General features: G+C 39.4%; 1 protein-coding gene across 5 annotated transcripts in view; it reads left to right on the plus strand.

Moving 5' to 3' along the window:
• Positions 1-27370, plus strand: part of ZNF521 (zinc finger protein 521) — a 279725-nt gene that overhangs the window by 3698 nt on the left and 248657 nt on the right. For all 5 annotated transcript variants that reach the window (XM_059039727.2, XM_059039728.2, XM_067014909.1 and 2 more), the window contains one exon: positions 26940-27119. In XM_059039727.2, coding sequence (XP_058895710.1) covers positions 26940-27119 — 180 coding nt within the window. The remainder of the gene's footprint in view (positions 1-26939; positions 27120-27370) is intronic.

Raw genomic sequence — 27370 nt, forward strand, 5'->3', positions numbered from 1 at the left:
GGCTGAGCTTTGGGGTGAGAAGCTGAAGACAGGAATAAAAATAGTACAGTCCTCACTGAAGAGTGGATGTTTTTCTTCAGGGTATGCATTTACCTGGAAAAACACGTATTTAGATGAGCTATGTCAGATGAGTAATTGTGATGTTAGTAGCGGTTTTGGAGCAGTAGAATTGGCATTCTAGGTGGCTCCTGTTAAATCCCTAGCCTTTTCTTCACTATTTTCCTTCCCCTGTGTCTTCCAGGAAGGGTCTCCATTTTCCAAAATGTGTTCGAGGAGTGTTCCGTCCATTATATTGTTTGGAAGGTAACACTTGGATCCTAGAAAAGCCAGGGAGGTATTATTATGACAAATATTCTGGCATAGTAATAATAATAATAATAAGCAACACTTTGCTGTCAGCAGGCATAGCAAGGCAGCTTTGATTTGTTTCTTTCATGAAGAACTGATTAGTAGTTTTGCAATTAAGAGATAAAAATGGTGATTTGGTTAGAGGAGTGACAGTATTTCAAAACCTTGCAGATTACTTTTCACCAGTTTGAAGGAGGCATTGGAAACCATGAAAATGCAATGCGCCCTTCTAAATAAAACATGAAGTTCTGCATTCAATCTCCAACTTGTCTCCTACATCTACACTATTTCTTTAACAAACAAGGTTCAAAAGATATTTCTGATATGGCTGTCACTGCTGATATCATAATTTGAAACTCGTGTCTCAGGGGAGTAGTTTACATAAGGCAGGTACAAACATTAAAACAAAATGACAGTTAAGTTTGGAGTTTCTGTTTCCAACCAAATCCTTAAAAATAAGGACTACCAAAAATTCTATTAATAGTTGAATTTATTTTGGGTACTCATACATTTAGCGTTTTGAATGAATATCTACTTTAAATTTTGCACAATTTTTTGTTCGTAGCAAACTTTTGGGTAATTGTCCTAATAACCTGCCTCCTGGGAGTGGCTGCCAGGTTTTTGGCTGCGGTGGAGCTTGCCCTGCTTGGTCTCCTTACGTCCTCCAAAGTGCATTAAAACTGTTAAACACCAAAGAGATTCACTTTTCTATTTGCGAAAGCTGCGAACTATATTTTGAAACATGGAACTGTTTTACCCCTTCTCCTCTCAGAGCCCTAGCATCAAAATTCTCTCAGTCCACACACAAAGTCAAGAAACTTATTCTGTCCTTATGCTGCGAATCTTCAGAATAACACTTTCTGTCTAATGAAACAGAGAGTTAAAGCCAGTATTTAGAGGCATGGATGGTCAGACAATTAAATGAGTTACCCTCTACCCCATTTGCATTATTTGGCTATTTATCTCAATTCCTGAGAGTAACCACGAGATTTGAATAGATTACCTGCCTGAAAATAGTCCTGCTATCCGCTTGTTTTCTGAGGTAGCAAATCAGTGGCATCAAATTGGTCAGTTGTGACCTACTTCTGTTTTTTCTTGCTGGCTCTTTATTCTATTTCTTGTGGTGCTTCTCTGATGGAACTGTCTCTGCCATTTTACCTGATAAAAACAATTTGGGGGGAAATTTACTCCAAAAAGCACTTGTAAGAAGGAAAAAGTGATCCACTTCATAAAGGTGTGACATATTCAGTAAGAGCCAAGTTATAAAGCTGGTGAGGAGAGAGGGGAGCACTTAGACATGTAAATGGCCAAGTTAAACACAAGACACAGTTAGGATATCTGGACTCTCACGTGTTCATAAACCCATACCAGGGGTCTCTAGAGAGAAATGGTGGGAACCAGGGAGAAAGCCCCCAAATACCTTGTTTAACTTGGCTGTCACAGTAGCTAGCCCTTTGTAACTTGGCACATTTTGAAGTTATCACACTTAGAATTGACCTTTTTCCTTTTTCCCATTTACCTTCTTTTGTACTTATAAAGTGTTTTTTTTTAAGGAGAAGTAATTTATTTAGAGATGGCAAAAATATAATGAGGTGGCAAAAATTCAGCTCTCAATTTAAAGAAGAAATGTAAACTATAGAATTTGAAAGAAAAGGCAATGGGTTTTAAGTCCATAACCTTTCAAAAGTCAGAAAACCTATCTACTAGGCTGTATTCTCCGGTGGAAAAGCTCTTGAAATTCTAGGTGTTAAAAAAGCCACTGCAGGGAGCTTGTGCTAGCTCCTAAATTTAATAGAAACATTACACTCTCCAATCATTATTTAAACACATTTTTTTTTTCAAAGTCAAAAATATATTTCCTTATAGGTAGACAGGTGAAGTATAACTAAAAAAGAAAAAAAAAAGTGGTTCTCTTGTACTCTGTGTTTTATTTCTTAAAAAACAAAAACAAAAACAACTCCTTATCACTAGAGGTTCGGTTTTGGTTTTGGAAATGATGCCATAGTAAGGAAACTATTGCATTAAGACAGTAATAGTTTGCTTTTAATTAAAACCTGCAATATAGATTTTTGCTCAGAACTATTTTTAAATACATGAAGCATGACTCCCTTTTTTAATAACTAGATTTAACCTAAGGTAAGTTTTTTAAAAAATATTGAGAAAATAGCTACATATATTCTTTTTCATAATTGTGAGGGCCAAATACTCTACTAATTCTGCAGCACACAGCAATATATGCATTTACTTTTGGATTTAGATGCTAAAAAGCCTGATTATTGGAAACACTGTAGAAGCTCAGTGTTTGTACCACCTTCACAAACAGTTGCAGTTGGACCTTTATGCATCGATCAAGCAGGGAATGTTTCTTCCCTCTACCACCTCTAAATTATACTGACTAGATGTTGAAGTCATTAAATTGATTATAGTCCAATCAGTAGACAATCCTACATAAACAAAAACAGCAATTACAGTTGGCATAAATCCCATGAGTGCTAGTCAAACTTCCAGGACTGATGGTCCAGTGAGTCTCTTCCAAAATGCTGGTTTCACAATTTCAGCAGTTCTGGCAGCATCTTCCTAAAGGGAGGGAACAAAAATTCATAAGATTCCACTTGGCCTTAAAAACAAAAACATCTGTTTGATGCATGAGTGGATTGTTGGCTTTTATTCATCTAGTCAAAAAAGGGTGAAAAATAGGATATTGAACATAAAAGCGTACATGTAAAAATGAAATTACAAAGGGATTTGAGATTAGCAGCTTTTTATAAAGCAAGCTGTTAAAAATTTTTCTTTTTTGTTTTGCCAGAGTATTCCCATATCCTTTAAAATCCATTGTAGTTATTGACAGCAGTGATGTCTAATAGTGATGACAGAATTTTTCAACTTTTTGCTTTCAGTAATTATACTTAGTTCTTTTTGCTTGCTTGTTTGGGTGATTGCAAGTCTTGTAGCATATTTGTAGGATATTTCTTTTCAACTTACAGGAACATTTTTGCTCCCTTTTATTTTTAAAGGAAGTCAGTTTTTGAGAATTGGCTAGTCTGGTAAATTCTAGTGAAATACTTGTTGACGTAAATCGAAACATAATATCAAATATACTTGCTTGAGTTTTCATTTTGATGTAAAACCATGCAATGAGGAGAAAGAGGTTTTGATAGTAGAAAAGAGCAACTCTACCAAGATCAATTAAGAATTTTATGAAAGGTGTGTTTTTCCTATTACTGTGCTTTATTAATTCATCGGACAGAATTCACATTGCTGGTTTAATGTCACTAATTCTGTTGCCATAGAATACATTCTTCATGGATGGGTTTAATGAATACCATGTTGAGTTTTCAGTTATTTCTTAGAGAAAATAATTTTAAGACTTGCAACATATTTTAGAAGCCTTATGGATTGTTTAAAATGTAAATGTTGTCATTAAGTAATATGTTAAAGAATGCTCTTGAATTGAATGAAATTTTGATACAAAGGCTGATATTCTGGCTGAGTATTTTCCCAGATGTATTTAATTTTTTTCTCCACTGACTCCCATTGTGCTGTCAAAGGTTAAAGTTAGTTCTGTGGGGGGGATGCATGCAAGTTTCTAATCCCATTTCAATTAAATCTGAAATATGTTCCCGTTTTTTGTTTGGGGATTACATGGTACACTAGCTAGGATTGCATATACCTTGTTTGCTGTAATGAAAGTGTACTTGTCTGATTTAAAATACGTCTGCAACAATATTATTACAAAGCAATTAAAACTAAAAGTTAACATTAGTAAATTTAAATAGCCCTGTTATAGTATTAATCAAATAGTGTAAGCAAAGCTTTTAAATGGTTTAAATAATTATGCAACTCTTGGCATAAAAGCCTAACACAAGATAAATCTTTGAAAACTAAGAATTGTGGCTTTTTTTTTTTAAACTTAATTTTAGGCAGCTTGGGCTTTTAGCATGCATCACATTCCACCTCTAGTATAAGTAATTATGCCAGTTTAGTAATTATTAGAGATGAAAGAAATTCAGTAAGACATGAATTCTTTAAAACTTCAGTAGCTTCAGTTTTAGCAGGCATAATGATCAAGTAGCAGTTACCCAGCTGCCTGGGGACCCTGCCACAGCTACAGGCACTGGGCTGATCTTGGAGGTATCATTATTATGGCAGCACACACTACCATTGGTATTTCTATTCTAGATGTCTGATTGCAGAGGTTTATAATTTGGTCATTAAAAAAGATGCAGATTCAAATATTACTGTCTAGAAATTCCCCTTTTTTAGAAACCCCTCCCGAAAAAGGATAAATGCTTATATTTAAAAATTATTATTTTAAATTGGACACCAATTTTAATTTCATGGGATAGTAAATGCTTTGAAAAATTCTGAAAAGAAAAATATATATGTAAATTTGTCAGTTGCATGTGTATGTGTTGAACATGTGTTGAGCATTTCAAGTCTTGTTTTCAAATGAAGATGATTTGGTTTGGAAAGCATATACTGTTCATGCATGAGCATAGCTGTCTCCCGCTGAATGTGGTCAAGTGACTGACATTCAGAATATTCATTTTCATAATTCTGTAGGAATTATGTTTTGGTGTTTCGGTTTCAATAGAAAGTTTTATATGTGTGAAATCAAAAGGTTTCAGTTACCACAACTCTGTACGAGATATATACCTAAGCAATATGTACACACATACAAACATACTCTGATGTTCTATTTAAAATATACTTTGGTTAGTGAATTCATAAGTGTTAATCACTTTTTAAGGAAAAAAATGGATTGAATTGGATTTTGCCTAATACAAATTGGTATCATTGTAAAGAATAGAATTTTTCTTAGAAATTAAATCATTGTACCATTGAGGTTCATTATTTCACTGAAATTATTTCTCCTTTCTTTCTCAAGATTGGCTTTTCCCCAAATCACTTATCCCATCAGTGCACTATGAGAGATATATCAAGATGGAAAGTTATTTACCTGATGGGAACGAAGGAGATACGTGGTTCTCATTCTCAAGTCTAGACAGTCGCATATATTCATACGGAATACATTTGTGAAAACCTATGAGGAGCTGAAGGGTCAATAAGGTGAACGATAAATTCCTGTCCTGAAGGGGTGCTGTGACCAGGACTCTAAAAAATATTACAATTTTTTAAACAATATGTTGACTCTTAGAAACAATTTCTAGCATTTCAAATGTGTTTTTTAATGTTCTTCTTTTCCTTTACAATAGAACCAGGTTAGGTCTAGTAAGTGCATGAATATGACTAAATAGTAATTGCTTTCAGCATTCCTAATGATTCAGCGTGTCTCAATTGTTAGAAGTGTATTAGACATATGCTTTCTATCACTAGTATCACACTTTTGTCTTTTCTTATTTTTATACATTTAAGGCATTTACGTATTCACAAACACCACTCTACCAAGTACCAGTGAAGCCAAAAGAGAACTTTTGGTTGGGAAGGTGATGCCGTCACGAGTTCCAGTGAATGTTTTCTTTATTAGCTGTTGTACGGAGTCTGAGATTGCTCTGTGGAGGGTGGTTTGGGGCTGTCAGTGTGTAATATATGAAGTTAGATGTACTTTTTGCGGACATGAGGCAAGGGGTGAAAAAGAACTGTGGACTCAAGGGAATGCATATTAATTCCTGGAAAGAGTTGAGAATAAAAACAGAAAAAAATTAGTTATGGTCATAAGTATTGTGACTTGGGTATTAGTGCCAGTAAGGAGATGGCTGTGGAGCGGAAAACGGGCGCAGGGAGCGAGCTCTGATTTGCTGTCTGCACTTTTTGACATGTCACCTTACCCTCTGTTCTCCAGGATTCGGATTTCCTCTCCGTAGACTGAGGGGGCTCATTTCATCATTCAACAAGTTGTTTTTTGTTTGTTTTTTCTAGTGCTTATTTTGTCCCACGCACTGTGCTAGTTCCAAATATTCAGTTGTGAACCAGACGTAAGCTTTGCTCTTATGAAGCTTAGAGTTTAGAAAATTGGATGAGATGTTAAATACTTTCCATTGCTTTTTACTTTGGGGGAAGAAAGCAATGCATGTGGTGGGAGATACGTGTATATGGTATATTCACTTTTTAGCAAGTTGGGTCAGTTAAAAAAGTTAGATAAAATGAGTTTCAAAAACACTTTTGGCACCGAAAGTTTGGTGAGTTATACTTTTTGAGAATGGTGAGCTTTGTTTTCTCTTATGATTGAAAGGTAGATACGCTCACTTGAACTGAAACCACTAAATACAATAGAATATCTATTTCCAACTCTTTTTGGATTTAGGTCATTGACTTTGCCATATCTTTTAGCCCTCCTAAAAGATCTAGATAATGTTTCTAAAAGCTAATTGTGTGACACTAAAGTAAATTTTTTAAAATTTCAAAGAATTTGTGGCATCCTTGAAATAATTGGAGGCGCTTGGAGGATGTATATGATATTAATATTAAGAAACAGCAAAACTAAACCTCAATTAAGAGTCCCTAATTGCTATATAAAATCGAGGTGAAACAAGTCATGGGGAATTCATTGCATTAAATATTCAGGAATAGAACACTAAAGAATGAAACAAGTTAGTAATGAAACGTCCATAGCGCAGGTTTAATTATTTTTCCCCAGGGAAATAGGTGAATGCCTTGAAATAAACTTTTACAGAATCATGGCTCTTAAGCATAAGACACCTTAGGGATAATGATGTTGGTTGTCTTGATGGTCTTCATGTTCAAAGACGGGAGTGCAGAATCAGCGGTGATGGTGGAGTGTAACTGACCGGAGAAAAAGACGATCACGTGAAATCCCTTTTGCTTCCTCCAAAATCATATCTGTCATTTTCATAAGTATTGCATCACTATACCAAATTTTTAATCTTCAAAATAAAACCATTACAAGATAATAACAGCATTTTATAGCTCCCGATAATTGTAACTGTTTTTTATACTTGCTGATTTGCATATTTAAAATCCAATATGAGTGTGATGGTCTGGCAGACCCCTGGAATGGCTGCCTAGCTCTGTCTTTGCCTCTGGGTCCCTCAGGCCAGGAGAAGGTCAACCAGGTGCCTGACTCATACTAAGTGCTCAGTAACTTTCTGTGGAACCCAAATCACTTTATTATTATTATTTTTTTACCAAAGGAATATGTTGATGACTTCTGAGTTCCCTTCTCTCTCTAACATCATAGAATTCTCATATTGAAAAATTGTAATGCTTGCAAGTTGATCAGTAATTCATATTAATGGGGCAGGGATGCTTTTAAAATTGTGAACTTGATTGGGTTGTAGCTGAGAACAAAATCAAACAGCAGAGCTTAGAAGGTCTTACTTTTCACTGCGATTTCTTGTCCAGACCCCCTATTTAGGGAACTAACTCAGAAAGAAACATGAATTACACACTGAACCATTCTCGGGGCCTTTATAAGGATTCTGACTCTGTTCAAACTCTGGAATTTTCATAGAGCAGCTTTCAGCTTCTAGATGAGAACCTTGGGCCAGTGACCAATTCGCCCCACTAGGAGTTTGTCATATCTCAACTGGGAGCAGCCCTAATAGCAGCAGCTACTTTGAACTAGAGTTTGTCTGTATGTGTGAGTGACTCACCAACTCTATATTTGCCTGGGTCTTGGGTGGGTTTTTGCAGTGGGAATAGGTGTGAATCTGCAGCTGTGCAAGGTCAAAGTGTGTTGCTTTAAGGACAGCATTTTAACTTAGTTTCATTTACGCTGGCTCCTCCTCTTCAATTCGTGTCCAGCCATTTGCCCAAATGCTGGTACCATTTTCGTAAAGCAACATTTCCCAAACCTTTAATGATTTTCCTCACTTCACTCCTCCAGGCTTAGATTGTAGATTCTCAGGTTGGTTTTGTATGACAACAAAGGCTTGAATATTGTTTTCATTTCTTAAGATTCATCTCGGGCTTCCCTGGTGGCGCAGTGGTTGAGAGTCCGCCTGCAGATGCAGGGGACACGGGTTCGTGCCCCGGTCCGGGAAGATCCCACATGCCGTGGAGTGGCTGGGCCTGTGAGCCATGGCCGCTGAGCCTGCGCGTCCGGAGCCTGTGCTCCACAACGGGAGGAAAAAAAAAAAAAAAAAAGATTCATCTCACATCTTCTGTGGGGCTTTTTCTGACCCACCCGAGTTAAAATGACTTCTCTCTTTCGTATCCCTTCCATATCTCATATGTCATAGGAACTATGACAATACCTTGGTTTTCTGGTTTGTCGATAAGCTTTTTGAGAGCAGAGTTCTGTGTTTCTTTTCTTTGAATCCCCATAGCCTAAAATTAGGTGGTAAACAAACAAGCATACAAATGCACAAACAAATGCATTGATACACTCATGTGTTTAATCAACAAATATTTACTGCACATCCATCATTTACCAGTCCTGGAGTGCTAGGAGTTGGGGATGCTATGAAGGAGACAGATAGGGTCTATGCTCTTGTGGAGTCACAGCCAAGCAGTGGAAATACATTAAATGAACAATTCAGTAGATGCTAGTAATTTATAATTAGGTGAAGGGAAAACCCTGGTGTTATGAGAACATTTCCCAGAGATATGAGTGAGGTCAGGGAGGGATCCTGGAGGAAGCACTTTCAAACCAAATCTGAGGTTTAATATGTTTTTGAATGGAAACCATTGAGCATGCTCGTGCATGCTACAGGAATTCTTACTGAGTACCAATTGTGTGTCAGGTGCTAAGGATACAGTAAGGAAAAAGTCAGACCCACTTGCCCAGTCATGGGTTTCACAGAGCTAACAGTCTATGAAGACATATTTAGATGACTCTTTGTGTCCCTCTTAATGTTGTTTAACTCCAAACTGTACTTAGTTTTGCAACGATGGTGTACATCCAGTTCATACAAATGGTACCTGTTATTTGCACATGACTAACTTGTGTACAAGTTCTGGCCATCGTTTGTACATGGGCCTGGTTTTTCCACTCTAAGTAAACTACCCTAACTATATTTCTTGAGTTTTTCACCACTTAGATCTATTTATTCTTCCAAATATCTGAATTTTTTTTATAATTCTTATAATGCTGTCTAAATGTGGGATAAACTCACTCATTTTGGCGTCATAAGAGAATTTAACAACTCTCCTCTCCATTTAACCTCATAGATAATTAGGAAAATATATACGAATCATGTAATATATTTCTGCTTATGATCTTTACAAATTCTTAGCACATTTTCCACATCAAGGAGCAAATACTAGAATATGACAGTGCATCAACAATTCATGAGCATATTCTGTAATTGAAAACTTACATAGAAAAACTGCAGAAAAATTATAAAAAACAGAGTAATCTACCTACCAACGCTCTTCTTTTTTTTTTTTTTCACTTCTCAGCTCACATTTTTTAAACATTTTCTGTTGTCTCTATTCATGATGATATTATTCACGAAGTCCCAAAAGACAGTCTGTGACAGGATGTTTGAAGCTACAGCCCTTATCACCATCCACATAATTCTCTAAGCCAAGTCTTAGTGAGTTGCATCCATACCCTGGACAGGCTAATAGTGTCCCCCCTACCCCCAGTCGATCTGAAAGTAGAGCGTTCCTATGAAACCTTTTGTATAGGAACTGGTGGATAGCAAGGAAGCAATTACCTTAGGACACATCTTGCTAACAGATGCACAAAACGAATCGAGATAAAGCACAGATGCTCACAGACACAGTTCAAAGCTCTGGTGGCTTGTTGCTGCGATGCCCAATATAGTTCCTGGGGAAGGAGTTGGCGGTGCCACTCTTGCTGCCGGGGGGTGAGCACTGCCTCTATAACGGCTGGACTTGCTGCAGAACGAACTCACGAATGCTATTCTTGCTTTCCACCTTCTTTTCTAAAATCGAAAATCCTCTTCGGATTTCTTTCAGTTACAGAAAGCAGGTACTAATGTAGATCTTTCATAAAATCAAAGTGGCCGAAAGCGAACTTTCAAAAAGCTGGGGATATTGGTGATGTGTTGTCCCTACCAACTGTTCTTTAAATAGGTGTTCCACCGTTATTTAGAGGAGGAGGAGGATTCTAGTGGTAATGTCTTTGGCAGTGAACTGGACCATTCTTAGATGGCAATGCATATGTGTGGATATCTTGGGTATCTTTTATTCCCAAACAAAAGTGGGAGCTCTCTATGTTGTCCTCCCTAAGTATATTTCCTAGAAATCCCTCCATATCAACACTTAAGACCTTTCCCTTTATTCTAACAACTGTATCCATTGTATGATGTTCTATCATTTATTTCTGTTTTTTTACTTGTTTATTTTACTAGTTACAAATGTTGCTTCAGTGAGCGTACACACATCCTTGCTAACACGTGTGATTATATATACGGTGTAAATTTCTAAAAATGGAATTGCTGGATAAAGGGAACACCCATTTAACATTTTGATAGATATTGCAAATGTGCCCTCCACAGAGGTAATGCCAGTTCACACTGCTGTTAGCAACAGGATTAGAGAGTGCCTGTGTTTAAATACTTTATCTTTACTGATGTGGCTTGTGAAATAAACAAAATGGTATTTCATTGACATTTTAATTAGCATTTCTGTAATTATGAGCATCTTTTCATATGTTTACACAACCATTTGTATTTATTTTTCTGTGAATTGCCTTTTTATTTCCTTGACTCTTTTATCTTTCGGTTTGAAAGAACAGCTCATGTAATAAGAAAATTAGTCCTTTTCCTGACTTACATGTTGCAAATTTTTCCTCCAGTTTTTCTTTTGACTTTGTGGGTGGTAATTTTTTTCCTTCTGCCATACAGAAGTTTAAATATTTTAATTTTCAGTTTTGTCAGGCTTTCCCTTGTAACTAATAGAGTTTGTGTCTGACATAGAAAGGTTTTTTTCTTTTTTCTGATCATTCTTTTAGTTCTGTCTTCTCATTACACTGGCTTCAGAGCCTTGTCTGACCCCTTCACCCTTCTAGGTCCAGCACCCAAGCACATCTGTGGAAATACAATAGGTGCTTAGCAAACATTTAGTAAATGGGTCAATAAAGTATGGTGGTTAAGAGCATGGGTGTTAAGTCAGACTCCCTGGGTTGAAATTTCAGTCTGTGGACCTTGGGCAAATTATGAAATCACTTGGAACTACAGTCTCTGTATGTGTAAGTGAGGGTAATGATAGTACCTAATTCATAGGGTTGTTGTGAGAATTCAGAGTTAATTCATGTAAGCTCTTAGAATAGTCTCTGTCAGATAAGAAATACCTAGTACATGTTTCTTACTCTCACTCTCAAAGATCTTCCGCCTTTTGTGGGGAAACCCTTCATCCCATGGGCTACAAGTCTGTTCTGTGGATTTCTAGGTACCCGTGTGGCTGGACACAGCTTTCAGAGGCCTGCCTTGGATGGGTCCCTTGTGGATGTCTTTGCTGGGTTCAGTCTACCATGGCCAGTCCCTTCCCAGTGGCCAAAGCAGCCCTTGATTCCAAGTTCCACTTTGCTTTGCCAACGTAGAGAGAGTTGTGAAGGAAAAAATCCTGCAGAAATTCCAATTAAAAGATAATGGAAACATAAAGTGGAGCTAATTAATTTCAGAGCCTTTGCCATCTTCTTCATAAGTCAGGTCTTTGTGGTTCTTTGCAAAAGGTCCGTCACTAAATGCTGATTTGCAAAGGTGGGCTAATTGTTCTTGGGAGAGGAGGTAGAGACAAATAATTCACATATCATTATGAAGGTTTAATCATACTAGATTGATTAATAATCCTTAAATTTAAAAGGTTAAAAAAAAAAAAAAAAAGTAAATCTGGGCTTGAGTCTACAAAGGAATTAGCCGAACAAGGGGATGATTTTCTACATCGCCATACCCGTCAGTAAATTGATCTAGAAGCATTTGCTTCTAGGCTTCAGAGAGGAATTCTGTGTTGTCTAGAAGTGGTATGAGTAGAGGGTGTAAAGATGCAATGTGTCTTGCTGACTGGCTGTTACCTACCAGTCCGTGCCTGGCTGTATCTAGCCACTGCTTTAATTTTATGTGAAACCTTATTTTGGGGCAGATTGTCTGAATTTTCACTGCTCTTCATTTCTTCTTCATTCTCTTCTGCGGTAAGTCCTAACTGTTCAGTTTGCTTTATTTTTATTTCCCCTTGCCTTCCTTTGCTCATTTAGTCACCAGTCCTCTCTGTGTTTAGTTCATGAAATCACCCAGTCCCCACTCCCAGATTGCTGGGCTCCGACTGTCCCTTTGGGCTTTAGAAACCTAGCCTGTGCCGTTGCCCGCTGGTTGACCTCAGCACTCATTTGTCTGGGCAGACACTACTATGTCTTTTTAACTAAATTATAACTGTCATAAAGTTGTCTTTCTATACGGACAAAGCCTAAAACCTTAATACGTCCAATCAGATGACTTTCAAATATCCATTTATACTTTTTCCTTCAACCTTAATGCTAAATGAAGTGAAAGAAATAGTAATTGAAAATCGGGGTGGAGAGAGTCAGGAGGGTTGTGGGAGGCCACTTTTAATGAGTGGAATATCCTTAAATGATAGTAAGTGACAAAGGAAATGCCACTCTGAGATAATTTGAAATAGATATCCTAGAAGACTCTTTAGAAAGGGCTGGGGTGGACTTTCAGTTTCCTAACAGGTCGGCCCTGGCTGGGGCTGGATGTCTTGTTAGAGAAGAGGTGAGAGGCCAGGGAAGTGCAGTAGCCCGAGTGGGGCAAGGACGCTGGAGCACCCATCTACCCTGCCGTCTCCAAGACCGGAAGAGCTTCTGTGCCCCGTCCCAAGTCACACCAGGACTTTGTGATACAATAAGGAAGAGGCTCAGTCTCTTGATTTCTGATTCTAGGAATTGCCTCTCACGGCTGTACACATTCTAGGCTGTAGAAGGTAAAGTGACTTTCCCCATCCCTCTCACTCAGCCTCTCAACAAAAGCCAGAATCCTAGAGCTGTCAAGGTCTCAGGCTTTTGTCCCCTATCAGTGTGTCCCAATGAGTTGACCTGAGGGATACCATGCCTGATGGCCTGGTTTTGAATCCTGCATGTTATGAAACCTACTAAGCCTCAGTTTTCTTACCAATAAAATGGTAAGAATCTATTTTACAGGGCTGTTGTATTAGGTAACACATGTAAGATGCCTAACAGGTATCTTAGCAGCCTCTTAGAAAGTTTGTAAGTAGTACCAGCTTTTGATTATGGGTGAAGTTCACGGGGCAGCTGAGGAAGCAGACACAGTTCTTCCTCTTCATCTTTCCCTCTTCTGCAAAGTCCTGAGGCGTGCATGGCACAGTCGGTGGCTGCCTTGTCTCTTTGTGTAGAGCAGAAACTATTCCCCCTCCTGGAGAAAGCCTAAGAGGAATGGTGTAAGTTTTTATATTCAACTTTTAGTAACCATTCTCTACAATGAAAGGGGGATAATGGAGCTGGAGGAGAGGTGAGTTCACTCTTTATGGCAAATACTTTGTATTTGGGCACCTCTTTAATGTTTCTAAAGACACTGTGTATCTATTTCATTTGATCTTAAGTGAATCTTGTCAGTTATCATTGTCTCAGTTTTATAGATGAGGAAACTGAGGCACAGACACAGATCTCATCCCATTAGCACAGCTGAAGCAGAAAAGGAATGTAGATTTCCTGACTTGAAAATAGGCAGGCCTGAGTCTCAGAATTTTCTAATAGAAGAAGCCAAGGCCAATCTTAAGCCAAATCAAGAGGTGGAAATAATGAATCCTTTGGCCACCACATCCTCCCCTCTTGTATTCCTTTTGCTTTAAGCATTTTGATCTCAGTTCCCTCTACTATTCCACCCCCAACCCCCAAAAGTTACTTCTACAAGAAAAAAAAAAAAAAAATGATGTTAGTCAGTTACACCTGAGAGAGAATTGAAAGCAGTGGAAACCTGACAAATCCCTAATTGTGTGATTAAAGGCTTTGGCTTCAGATAAAAGAATCACATGCCTCAGAAAGCTGATCTGGGAGGTATTTTAGAGCAGGTCGGGGTGGGGTGTGGTGCTGGAGTGAGGGACCCAGGAGTGTTTTCCCATTGCTGGTGAGCTCTCAGCAGAAATACTTATAGAGGTTGAGTGGACTTTCAAAGGTGTTCTTCTGGTTGCTGTCACTGAAAGGTCAGGAGATTTGCTTAGGTCGAGCCCTCCACCAGTTTGAGTGATGGAAGTGACCAACGACTGTGCCTGGAACATTGGAGCAATGCAGCTGACTTCGGGCTGAATAGTTCCTGGTAATGTCACGTTGGGTGTTTAAAATCCACTGTGTGGAGAAGCTAGGGGAGAAACCAATTCACATTTCCCACTGGCAGGCTACCATCCTGAAGCAATGTCTGCTTTCTTTCATTTGAAATATGCCACTTTTCCATGCAAATTTGCTTTGTTGTTGTGACAAGATGGACACACGTGTTGGATGTGGGCTGTCCCAGGGACTGGGGGGACATCGATGCCATCTATGGAGGGAATTGGGCACAACCCGTCACCATCCCTGAAGAAATGACGCCAATTCTGATGTCTTAGAGATGGGAGCTCAGAGATGGCACATAATTCTTTTTTTATCGTGTTGGCTAAATACAAACTTTCAAAAGGGTTGGATTTTTAAAAATTGCAAGTAGTAGAATTGACCAGATTAGTGTCCTTATTATTCTTTTGAGAACATAGGGTGAGATCTCCTGGCTCACCATTTGAGAACATGTTCCTTCTCCGGTGAAAATTATGTTTCTGAATGTTATATATATGTGTATATTTTTATATATATATTTTCTGCTTATTAAGGCACATGGTAAAAAACCAAGATGGTTAAATATGGTTATTTATCAGCCATTCTGCCCTATGTGTGATTGATTTAGTTGATTTTACTTTATGCATGTTTGGGGATTATCTGATAATAAATCATCATTTAAAACGTTTATGTGTAATATATACTATTTATATCTATATCTATATCTATGCTCATTATCTTGACAAGTCAGGATTGAAACAATGTAAGTGGGAATATATTTCCACAAACGACTATTAATTTATAGTTACTAAGATAATGGCATACACGTTCACTTTCAGTTCTATCTGGGTAGCTCTGTAAATTGTGTATTGATTATGCTAATGGCACTGGTGTCTTTATTACCTGTCTGCAGATACATGCAGATGGAATGCACATTTGGCAAGGTTGCCATTCTGTAGGAAAAGGTGCCTTATTAAAATCTGGTTTTTGGAGATACTGCATTAGAACTAAAGAAAAACATTAAACTCATGGAAACATAAGCAGTTCTTGTGTTCTAGGAAATGAAAAGTGCAGTTAAAAAGTTAAAAAATGATGCTCTTTTATTCCCTTTGTTTCAAATTCCTTAAGGAAAGTGTTTCAGAAATGGTACTAAATCAATAATGATCTATTTTTATAGTTTATTTTTGGTTGTGTGGCCTTTCTTGTTTTGTTTATCAGGCTGAAGGAACCTTAGACATTTAGGGTTGCCTATATTTTAAAATTTATTAGCCCAACTAGAGGAGAACAAAATGAATTTTTTCCAATTGTACATACATTTTCTTGTATTATGTAATAGCTCATAAGTCATAAATCACAGCCTCACTTTTTATTCTGATCTTTCATTATACAAACATGTACCTTATTTTATAGGATTTTTCTCTTTCCTTCTTTCTTTTTCACTGAGCCATCATGTCACCAAATAAGTTGTTTAGAAACTACTTCCTTATCTTCCCGAATGGGATCATTTCTTAGAAATGTGGGCTGTACACTTACTTGTGTGCCAGCTCAAAAGGAAAGAAACAAAATCTTAAAAAAAGTTTTAAAATTATTTTCCACTTTATTTTAGTGACAGTTTGATCCCCAGTTTGTTTGAGAACCAGCTGGAGCTTCGGAAGGGGAAAAAGGAAAAAAATAAGCAAAGTTTTTCACGTTCCTGAGCTATATGATTCCATTTAGTGGGATAATAATGCTCCATCCAGATCTTGTGTTTAATTCACAACCTTTAGGCAAAACCAGTTGTCCCATCTTTCAAATATATCATTGCAATTAAGAAGAGGAACTTCCCAAATTAAAACAAAAGCAAAAACAAAGTCACTAATAAAGAGCATGGAGTGGTAATATTTGAATGATTTTTGTGAATGAGATTGGAGTTTATCATCTCAGAATTTAAAGATGAGCATTGTTACATTGCAGCAAATGGATATTTCTTGTTCAAAACAAAACTTTATCCCTCAGCTAGTGTTTCAGTAAGTGTTGACATAGGTAACTTTGTGTCCAATTAAGAAATAGTGTTACAATTGGACTGGTGTTATCTAAAATAGCTGAAGTCATAAGAACAGTTGGTAGAAGTATCAGAAAGTATGACGCTTGGAATATGAAACTTTTCTTTCCAGATTTTCTTTGGCTGGGATGGAGTAATGCTTCCTAGCTGTGCTACTATACCTGAGGCTTATTGGTTACATTTAAAGAAGAAATAACTAGACTTTTCCCCAGATATCCAGATGCCTGAATCCTAGTTTCAAAACGTGTTTCCTTTATTGTTGTAGTTGCCCTAAGAAGCATCTTTCAAGGTACCTGGTCATTATGTGCTAAAAACTATGCATAAATCTTTTAAAAATAATTGGTTTTCCTTCAGAGTGGATTTTTTAGCAGTTTTAAAATCACTTGGCTGTAGCAAATTAGACCTGTATTATCTGGATATTAAAAATATTTTTATGTAATATTTTTTCTGATATAAAATGGAAGAAAGGGTCCATGAGGCTTGGTTTAATTTTTTTTTTTTTTTTTTTTTTGCGGTATGCGGGCCTCTCACTGCTGTGGCCTCTCCCGTTGTGGGGCACAGGCTCCGGATGCGCAGGCCCAGCGGCCACGGCTCACGGGCCCAGCCGCTCCGCGGCATGCGGGATCCTCCCGGACCGGGGCACGAACCCGTGTCCGCTGCATCGGCAGGCGGACTCTCAACCACTGCGCCACCAGGGAAGCCCGGGAAGCCCTGGGTTTAATATTGAGCATAAGGATGTAGAAGTTGGTTTTGTTTGTTTTTGTAGGGAGCTAGGGACTATACTCAGTTGTTATCAACAGCCCCTTCTCAGTGAGCCAGCGATGTTGAGCATCAGGGTATCAGGGTAACTGGAAGAATCAAGAGTCTCAAATCTGGCGAGAAGAAAGGTGTATGCCAAGAAGCCTCACCAAACAAAGCAAAAACAACAATAAAATGACATTGGAAAGTTCACTGGAAACCCTTCTTCTAGGGGAAAAACAAAACAAAACCTTTGCAGGGTAATTTTTTTTTCTATTAGGTTAGATAATTTTGAGTTTGTGTCCCCATTCTAGTGTTTCCATCTCATATTTGCCCTGTTGACTCGTTATCATTTTTTGTGGTTTCTCGCACTATTTTCTTCCACATGAAGACTAAGCCTTTTAATGTGAAAGTTCTAATGTTTTCATTTGGCTTCATATTATTGACAGTAGTGGTCTAGTGTTATTACTTTGTCTTTCAAAAAGGATCATGAACTACATGTGGAATCATGTTAACTTAAACTAAGGGTTAATTTTTTTTTCCTAAAAGATGGAATAAAAGAGAGTTATTAGAATCAGTACCTGTTTTTGTTCTGAGTCACATTTTGCATTTATGTTTCCTTGGCTTTGTGTGTGTTTGAAATAAGATGAAAGTAAAAGGAATCTCACCAAAAACCTCTTAAGTCCCAGGAAGTGTCACTGGGGCCTTTGCAAATCTCTCACACTAGATTAAAAAGTTAGCTGGTGTGATTGTGATATTTCTGTCCAGTCTGTCTCCAGCTTTGGCTTTATTGGGATTGTGGATAAAAGGCAAAATCTGGGTGTGAAGATAGTGAAGAAAGCAAGTCATTAGCCTTGGTTGATATACCTATTTTAAAGCCAAGATAGCAAGTTCATCTCTAGGACTGGCTCCACCATGCCTGATGCCTGGCTGTCACTGAGACAGCTCCCCATTTTTTTAGGGTCACAGTCAGTCCTAAGTCCTCTGAATCCTGTTTCTGGGATGCCTCCCATGACCTCCTTTCTGCTATTGATTTAGCTTGCACTCTTGGACTTGTTCCCTGCATTATGTCAGACCCTCCATACTGGTCTCCCTGCTTCCAGGTCTGGTCTCTTTCCAAACCATCTTCTTTTTTTTTTTTGCGCTACGCGGGCCTCTCATTGCTGTGGCCTCTCCCGTTGCACAGGCTCCAGACGCGCAGGCTCAGCGGCCATGGCTCACAGGCCCAGCTGCTCCATGGCGTGTGAGATCTTCCCGGACTGGGGCACGAACCCGTGTCCCCTGCATCGGCAGGCAGACTCTCAACCACTGCGCCACCAGGGAAGCCCCTCAAACCGTCTTCTTGATCACCATTGGGGCATCTCTCTAAAACATAAATTGCGATCAGTTGCTCTCCTTAAAATCCTTCAATGATTTCTCACAGTGCCAAGGTTAACATTTGAACATTTAGTTCACAGTAGTTCCTTCGTGATCTGCCCAATTTTCTAGCCTTGTCCCTGTCACTGCTCCCCTTTCTTTCCTCTCTATCCAGAGCCCTTCATTTGAGTAGCACGGAAGAGCTTGTGCTTCCTGGAAAGCATCATGTTTTGCATCTCTGCCTTTACATATGTTTCCTGTTTTTGGAGAGCCATCTTCTACTTGCCCTCAGTGCTACCTATTCTTTAAAACTTAGCCCAATTTTGCTACTCATTGGGTAACATTTTCCTGCTCTGCACCATCTGATTTAAAAGCCTGTGGGCTGGGCTTCCCTGGTGGCGCAGTGGTTAAGAATCCACCTGCCGAGGCAGGGGACACGGGTTCAAGCCCTGGTCCAGGAAGATCCCACATGCTGTGGAGCAGCTAAGCCCGTGTTCCACAACTACTGAGCCTGTGCCCTGGAGCCTGTGAGCCACAACTACTGAAGCCCGCGTGATACAACTACTGAAGCCCGTGCGCCTAGAGCCTGTGCTCCACAACAAGAGAAGCCACCGCAATGAGAAGCCCATGCATTGCAACGAAGAGTAGTCCCTGCTCGCCGCAACTGGAGAAAGCCTGTGCACAGCAACAAAGACCCAACGCAGCCAAAAATTAATAAAAATTTAAAAATTTATATTAAAAAAAAAAGCCTGTGGGCTTTTAAAAGTCTGTGGGCTCCTCCATCCAAGTAGTTATCCCTCCTTCTGCAGTCATTGGTTTACTCATCTCTCTCTCCCCCTTCCCCAGTGCTTGCCAGCCCTTCTCATGTCATGGCACATGCAGAAAAAGGATAAGTTTTGAAGGAAACACTTGGATAAATGGAGAGGCAACTGGCCTGCAGTTTCCAGTTATCTCAAGCTGTACGTGGCCACTTCGAGGGCGGAAATGATCAATATCCTTGAACACCTGAACCCTTTTTTTTTTTTTTGCGTGACGCGGGACTCTCACTGTTGTGGCCTCTCCTGTTGCAGAGCACAGGCTCTGGACGCGCAGGCTCAGCGGCCATGGCTCATGGGACCAGCCGCTCCGCGGCATGTGGGATCTTCCCAGACCGGGGCACAAACCTGTGTCCCCTGCATCGGCAGGCGGAATCTCAACCACTGCGCCACCAGGGAAGCCCCTGAACCCGCTTTTGACCCGCTGGTTGGGAAGCTCTGCAGCAGATTGCAAGCTCCTGGGACAAGGACCAGGTCTTAGACTTTGCATCTCGAGGGCCCTTAGCCAAATGCCTATTACTGTGTGGGTGCTTAGAAAATGTTTGTTTACTGAAGGTGTGACAAAGCAACCACAGTCACTCAAATTGAAGGTTAAATGACTAAGGCAGGGATGTGTTTATAAATACTCTGCATGAAAGTTGGAGTGCTAAGATGGCTTTCTTCTAAATTTCATGTTAAAGATAAAGAGGGATGAAGAAGAGGAAGGAAATGTGAGTAAGATTCTGATTGGAAGCCAAGAAACATTTTATTTGGTTCCAAAATGTGCATGTATATTTTTTGTTTTTTTGCGTTTGTGTGTGTGTGTGTTTTAACCTCTCCCAAGGCTAATTTCCTCCCACCCAGCATCCTCCTACAAGGAATTTCATTGTAGAAAGAAGGGTGGCAATAAATTCATGTTTGGCATGTGCTCCTTCATAATAGTGCGTCTGTGATATTTCTCTTTGGTCTTCAAGGATCGTGGTAGACCTGTAGAACAATCAAGCAAAACCACAGAAATTCTAAACTTCAACTGTGTGATTTTGTTTACCATAGAGATAATTCTTTTTGTCTGAGAAGATTTTAGAGACAAAAGAGAGAACAGTACATGAAAAGGTTTTTTTTGTTTTGCTTTTTCCTTTTTTTTCTGTAAAATAATTCAATAACTTTCACAGAATAGAGTGGTTAGAAAATAAACATTGCAGGAAAAGTAAAAAGAGCACGTTTTTATCCTTGACCACTTGAGCTCTTTGGACCTGTTGGCATCAGCCAGGTCTCAGCCTGGGAGGGCCTTCCCTGTCCTGAAGCCAAAGTTCCAGCAATGCTCATCCTTGGCCACCTCACTGATTGCTTTTGTTTTTGTTTCCTTTTGTTTGTTTACCTTTTCTTGAGAGTAGAAAAAAAGTGAGGTAGCAGAGTAGCAGGTGGGTGTGGGCCAGATGGTGCTTTCCTTCGTTAGAGCCTGCTCTCGATTTTACAAACAGTGGACGATTTATTTTCCCTAAATCTGTTTTCATCTTACGGGATTTCCAGTGAGAATGCATATGTAGAGCCCAGAAAGCACAAAATAATGATCCCACCCTTTGGTTTTTGAAAAGGAGGGAGGCTCCTTGTTAAATCTTGGTAAACCGAAGGTCACTTTTCCTCTGTTCTGAGAAAGTTATCAAGATACACCAGTTGATGGGATTTGAACATACTTGGAGGGGAGGAGTGCTTTCAGACATGGTTTGCTCTAAATAGGAGTAGTATCTGGTTTTCTTTTTAGGTGTGGGACTTCTAAAGATGTCAGTAAACCCTAGAAGGCCAGTTGTTGTGACCACATGTGAGGGGGAATGGTAAGCTGGGACCAAGTGAAAGAGTGACATGGACATATAGACACTGCCAAATGTAAAATAGCTAGCTAGTGGGAAGCAGCCGCATAGCACAGGGAGATCAGCTCGGTGCTGTGTGACCCCCTAGAGGGGTGGGATAGGGGGGTGGGAGGGAGACACAAGAGAGAGGGGATATGAGGATATATGTATACGTATAGCTGATTCACTTTGTGATACAGCAGAAACTAACACAGCAATGTAAAGCAATTATACTCCAATAAAAATGTTAAAAAAACCCAACATCAGACAGTTCATTATTATTTGCACAAGATTATTGTTAACTTGAGGTGCATCATTTGTAGTGATGTGGGGACATTTGAGTGTGGAATGCATTTGTTTAAGTTATTTGTTTATTTATTCACCTGGGTTTTAGTGCTCTTTTTATTTTCAGAAGATATCCTTGGAAGAAAAAACTTAGGCAGCTTTCCAAAATGACAAAAACATCTTTTTACCAGTCCACTACTAATGTAATGTTGAGGCCACTTTTTCTTGAACATCTATTTTTTTTTTTTTTTTATAGTTTTAGGTAATTAAGTTCCAGGAGGTCATGGTCATCACATGTTCTTTTTTTAAGGCAGTATGCATATTTTAGCTGTTATTTTTGAACTTACTGGCACTATGTGGGTTGCTTTAAGATTGAGTAATTCATGCCATGGTTGTTTAATTTGGTGAAAAGCTGGCTATGACCAGAGAACAAACTATAAGGAAATGGTCCAGTTTTAAGTTTGTGTTTGAGTGTTTTGTGTTCATTCATCTCTTGCCAATCTTAGTTGTTAAGTGTCTTCTTAGGTTCATATTTACATCATCCTCAGAACCCTGTGTTTCTGCCACTCTTATAAAAATGTACTGGTTTGGGCTTCCCTGGTGGCGCAGTGGTTGAGAGTCCGCCTGCCGATGCAGGGGACGCGGGTTCGTGCCCCGGTCCGGGAAGATCCCACATGCCGCGGAGCGGCTGGGCCCGTGAGCCATGGCCGCTGAGCCTGCGCATCCGGAGCCTGTGCTCCACAACAGGAGAGGCCACAACAGTGAGAGGCCCGCGTACCGCAAAAAAAAAAAAAAAAAAAAAAAAAAAGTTCTGGTTTGTAAGGTAGAGCCTCATGCTTAGAGTCAACCAGGAAAAGCCTCATTTATTTCTCCAGCAAGAAGGACAGAGGGCCTGGACTGCATACTCGCTGCCAGAAGTTTTTATAGTAATACTTTGTATCTAGGCTCTGGCTCTTACCATTAAATGTGCTTTTTATAGAGTACCAGGTTATAAATGTAGTGCAGCTACGGCATATTAATCTTACTGCAGAGATTTAATGAGGCAGTTGTTTTGCGATGGACACTATTGGGCGCAGAGAGCAACAGAGTTTTACTTTACCACTGAGCTGCAGAAATATTCCTTGCCTGGTAATAATTATAACCACATGATCTCTTAGCTTTTCTTTCTTTTGCCAGTGCTTTTCCATGCAAAAGTGGCTTGGAAGGAGGTCCATTCCTAGGCAGTGAAATGGATTGGAAATTGGGCTGTTTTCTCAGTGGTTTGACATTTTAACTTTGATCAGGCATGGAATCCTTGTTGCACAGAGAGAAATATGTAGGGTGAGTTTCAAGAATACAGATAGTCTTTGCCAGTCCACTGAGATGGGTTTTAGATATTCATTACTTTTACTTGACTGTTATATAGGTTATAAAGAGTAAATGTGGTGAAACCTCATTTTTACATGGACAGAACAGAATTTCTGCTGGTTGGCCTTAAACTGATCCCACACTTGAAATTAATTGAAGTCCATGGGTTTATGGCCTCCAACACTTTTAAGCCAGTGCAGTTTTTCATTTTCCCCAAAGTTGTAATTTTATTAAACCAAGTTGTAGCAATAAGATGAGAAGAAAGAAGGAACCACCCGCCAGGGAACATAATAAGGGGAAAAATTACACTTCTTTTAAATTTCCATTTACAAGTAATGTTAACAAAATCGGAAACAGAGAGCTGCCATTTATTTTTACAGTAATAGTTGTGTCTTTTATCCGAGTCTGAACACTTTCAGTCCAGTGCATCATAGGGACCCTTTTGAAGGGATGAGCCTGCAGGTAGGTTGGGCAGAGGTCATTTGTGGTGGATGAAACGAATCTGGGTGGCCTCCTCTAGGGCAGAGGACAGAGTGGTGCCTGTGGCTATGATGGGGTTTGTGGTGGCAGTGCAGGGGGGTGTGTGGATATCTTAAAATATTGCCCTTTGGGTGGGTTTGTAGTGCAACAGTCGAGTTGGAATAACAGCTGTCCATCCTGCAGTGGTGTTCGGGTTGGAGCAGTGCTTACAGGGACGGAACTTGTATTTATAACTCCTTGGGCCGAAGTCAGAGGTCTGAATGGCTAGCAGAGCAGTACAGTTATTTCTTATGACTGACTCTCAAAGGGCTTTATAAAAACTACATAACCAAGGCCATATGCAATTATTGAAGTGTAGCCACCTCTGGGAAAGAAATAGTTGACAGTGTCGGCTTTCTAGAATCTTCCTACCTCAACTGCCATTAGGAATGGAAACTCCTAAAGCAAATGAACGCATCTTGCATCTTTTATTTTTTTTTGCATTTTTTTTTTTTTTTTTGGCTGCGTTGGGTCTCCGTTGCTGCGCACGGGCTTTTTCTAGATGCGGTGAGCGGGGCCTACTCTGCGTTGTGGTGCGCGGGCTTCTCATTGCGGTGGCTTCTCTTGCTGTGGAGCATGGGCTCTAGGCACGTGAGCTTCAGTAGTTGTGGCACGTGTGGGCTCAGTAGTTGTGGCTCGTGGGCTCAGTAGTTGTCGAGCATGGGCTTAGTTGCTCCGCGGCATGTGGGGTCTTCACGGACCAGAGCTCGAACCCGTGTCCCCTGCCTTGGGAGGCGGATTCTTAACCACTGCGCCACCAGGAAAGCCCTCAACCCATCTTTCGAATGGACGAGAAAGAATTCCTCCTGGATGTGGAGGTTGGCAAAAAAAATAATCTACTCTCAGGGAGAGAGTCTGGGTTTCCAGGACTCATTGTGCTACACCAAAGCATCATAGGCTGTAATCGCACCCACCCCCCAGAGAGTCCCTCTTAAGTGGTGACCTAAAAAACAATTCGCCAGTTGGCTGCAGCTTGCATCCTGAAGTTGCAGCAGAAGTGAATAAGCTTGACTGACTTCAGCCCCTGAAGGATTCTATCTGTAAATGCAGAAGTGGAAGCAAAACCATTTTTTATTAGTCTTAAAATGACCCTCATTTAAATAACTAGCCACAGTGTCAGAAGCATGGACTGGGGTCATTCTTTAGTTGTTAAGAGCTAAAGCATCATGCAGGCTTTCCTATTTGTTTGATATTTTTGATTTGGATTCGTGTAAAGTGTCCATATCCTTGAATTATAAGGGAGGCAAGTTCTTATCATTTTCGCTGCATACTACTTAAAGTATTCAGAGTGTCTGCTTATTTTAAAACAAACAGGGCTGCAATCTTGATGCACAGCATTTAAATAATCGTATTAACATTCAGACCTAGCAACCACATTTCTCTGAGTGCTGTCAGTTTTATGAGAAACTGGAAACTCATGCTAAACAACTGAGTGTTCAGTGTGAGCTTGCTGCCTTCCACCAAGTGTTTTAATGGCGTGCGGGCCAGTTCACCATAATTGGGACAGTTATTTGTTTTCCTGAATTACTCTAATTTGGCAGTATTTTACCACTTGGTTCTAGCTTGTTGGAGCTCTTTGAACCATTACCGGTTTCTTGCGTCTGTAGCTCTAGATGAAACATTTGAAACCAGCAAAGGCAAATGTGATGGATTGTACGGTGTCAATTTGGGAAAATGTAGGTATGTAGGTGCTTTTGAATTTGGAGATGACTGGTCTGTTCCTGTTTACAGAAGAAATACCAGTAAAGGACTTTTTAGTGTACTCTTTTTTTACTCCCTCTCCTCCCTTCTTGTCATCCTCAAATAATATTTACTAAACACTCACCTGGACACCGTGCTATGCTGGGCAAAGTACAAGACAAACAAAAAAGATCCTGTGATTACTCCCCCAGGGACGAGCCATCTAAACCCCAGTATGTTGAAATGGGTACCGTGTAGAGTGTTGAGATAATTTTCCAGACGGCAAATCAACTCAAATGACCAATTTACTTAATCATGTTTTTTGTTTTTTGTTTTTTGAAAATAAACAAACAAAACTACTTGCTCTTTGATTTGGGAATTCTGCTTTTGTTTTGCAAACCCAAGAGATTATTATATGTGTTGAAATGTTGGTAAGTTGATTTTGGTATACGTGAATCATTTGAAGGGTGAGGATTATAGTTAAGTTTATTGTAGATGTGAAGAAAGGCTTTGGAACAACTGCCCGCCAAAGGGGAGCATCGTGACTTGTAGAAATAGGTTCGTGGAAGCACGTGACATGCAAGGTAGCAGGAAGCACTTTCCGACAGCGGACAGTGGTATGGTGGCACTTAATGACTTTTCTAAGAAGTCTGGGCTAGTTTGATGCTGTGAATTCTGTATCATAACATTGCAAATATTTATCCTCCCATATCTAAAAAAATTGACTACAGATAACACATTACATATTTCTTAGGTATCTGGATACAGTTCTTTTGTAACTGTTCCTTGAAAACTCTATTTTGAGACATAATTTATTTCTGACTTCGGAAGACTTTTTGCTATTAGAAATGAATGTCCCGTAAGTTACGTCACAGATTGTATTATCCTAATTTTCCCTAAAGAGGCGTCTTCTCTCCCTCTGTGCTTTCCTGCAAAGAGGAGCAGTGACTCTAGAATGTTTGGGGATACTTCACTAAAATGAGGCAAAAGACAGCATAAAGAAAATCACAACGTATTTATTGAGCTCTAAGTGAAAATATTGCATGTATTTTGCTCTCTTATTCCCCCTCGCTCTTTGTGTATCATTCTTAGGGTTACAATGGCACTGTTTTTAGTTTTCCCTCTATTTGGCTTTTTGAAACTGATAATGCCGGTTCAAGTTGTTGACTTGATTATAATTTGCAATTGCTCTTTGTATATTTTATTTCATTTTTTGATGATTTTGAAAACAAGAGACATACCAGTACATTTACACTTGAATTGGTTCTTGCAAGAATGTTTTGCTATGTGGTAGAACTTACTTGGCTATTGCTGTCTAACAAATAATGGGGTAACTGTGTGTTTTGACCAGTTTATAAGTAAAGGTCAATTTTGTGCCTATGGTAATTAGCTTAGCTTACTCTAGACTTTTGGCTAATTCTGGTAATTTCCTGTGAAAGAGTATATTTAGCAGAAAAGGAATTCATTCTCAAGCACAGTGGTTTTTCCCTTTGCATTGGAGACTGTTTAATTTTAAAAGTGATTTATCTCTCTCTTGTAAGCAAACAAAGGCTGTAAAAAAATGTCAAAGTTAACCTTAAGTGTGGCAAATGATTTGAAAGAGGAGCTGGGAAAAGGGCTACATGTTGGAGGAGAAAAGGAAAAACTCCAGTCATCACGAACTGACAAATTTTAGGGAAGTCTCACTTTTGATGCTTCTGTAATAAAATCTACAATAAAGCCCTCCTAGTGCAGCTTCAAGGAAAAAGGTGTTTCTGGTTTTCGTAGCAAGATGAAGCGCTACTTTAAAAGAACCTGTCTTTAAACACCATACTTACAGTCTTGATTTTTTTTTTCAGACCCCAACTGTGAACTTGAAGACAAGACTGAAGATGGAGAGGCAGGGGACTGTAAGAAAAGGCCAGAAGATGGGGAGGAGCTGGAAGACGAAGCCGTGCACAGCTGTGACAGCTGCTTCCAGGTGTTTGAGTCACTGAGCGACATCACAGAACACAAGATTAATCGATGTCAGCTGACAGGTAAACACACCTACCACTTCTCATCTTCTCGTACGTCTTCTCTATTTCTGATTTTTCCGTTTGTTTCTTGTTTTTCAGCTGACAGGTAAACAACACTTGCCACTTCTTGTCTTCTCATACTGTTCTATTTCTGATTTTTTCCGTTTGTTCCTTTTTTTTTTTCACCCCCCTCTTCCAGCTGTGACATTCTTCTACTTGAGTACCTAGGTAAGTCCAGAAGCGCTTTAGAAAGAATTCCAAGATGATGGTTT

The sequence above is a fragment of the Kogia breviceps genome, chromosome 15, assembly GCF_026419965.1.
Source record: "Kogia breviceps isolate mKogBre1 chromosome 15, mKogBre1 haplotype 1, whole genome shotgun sequence".
Lineage (NCBI taxonomy): Eukaryota > Metazoa > Chordata > Mammalia > Artiodactyla > Physeteridae > Kogia > Kogia breviceps.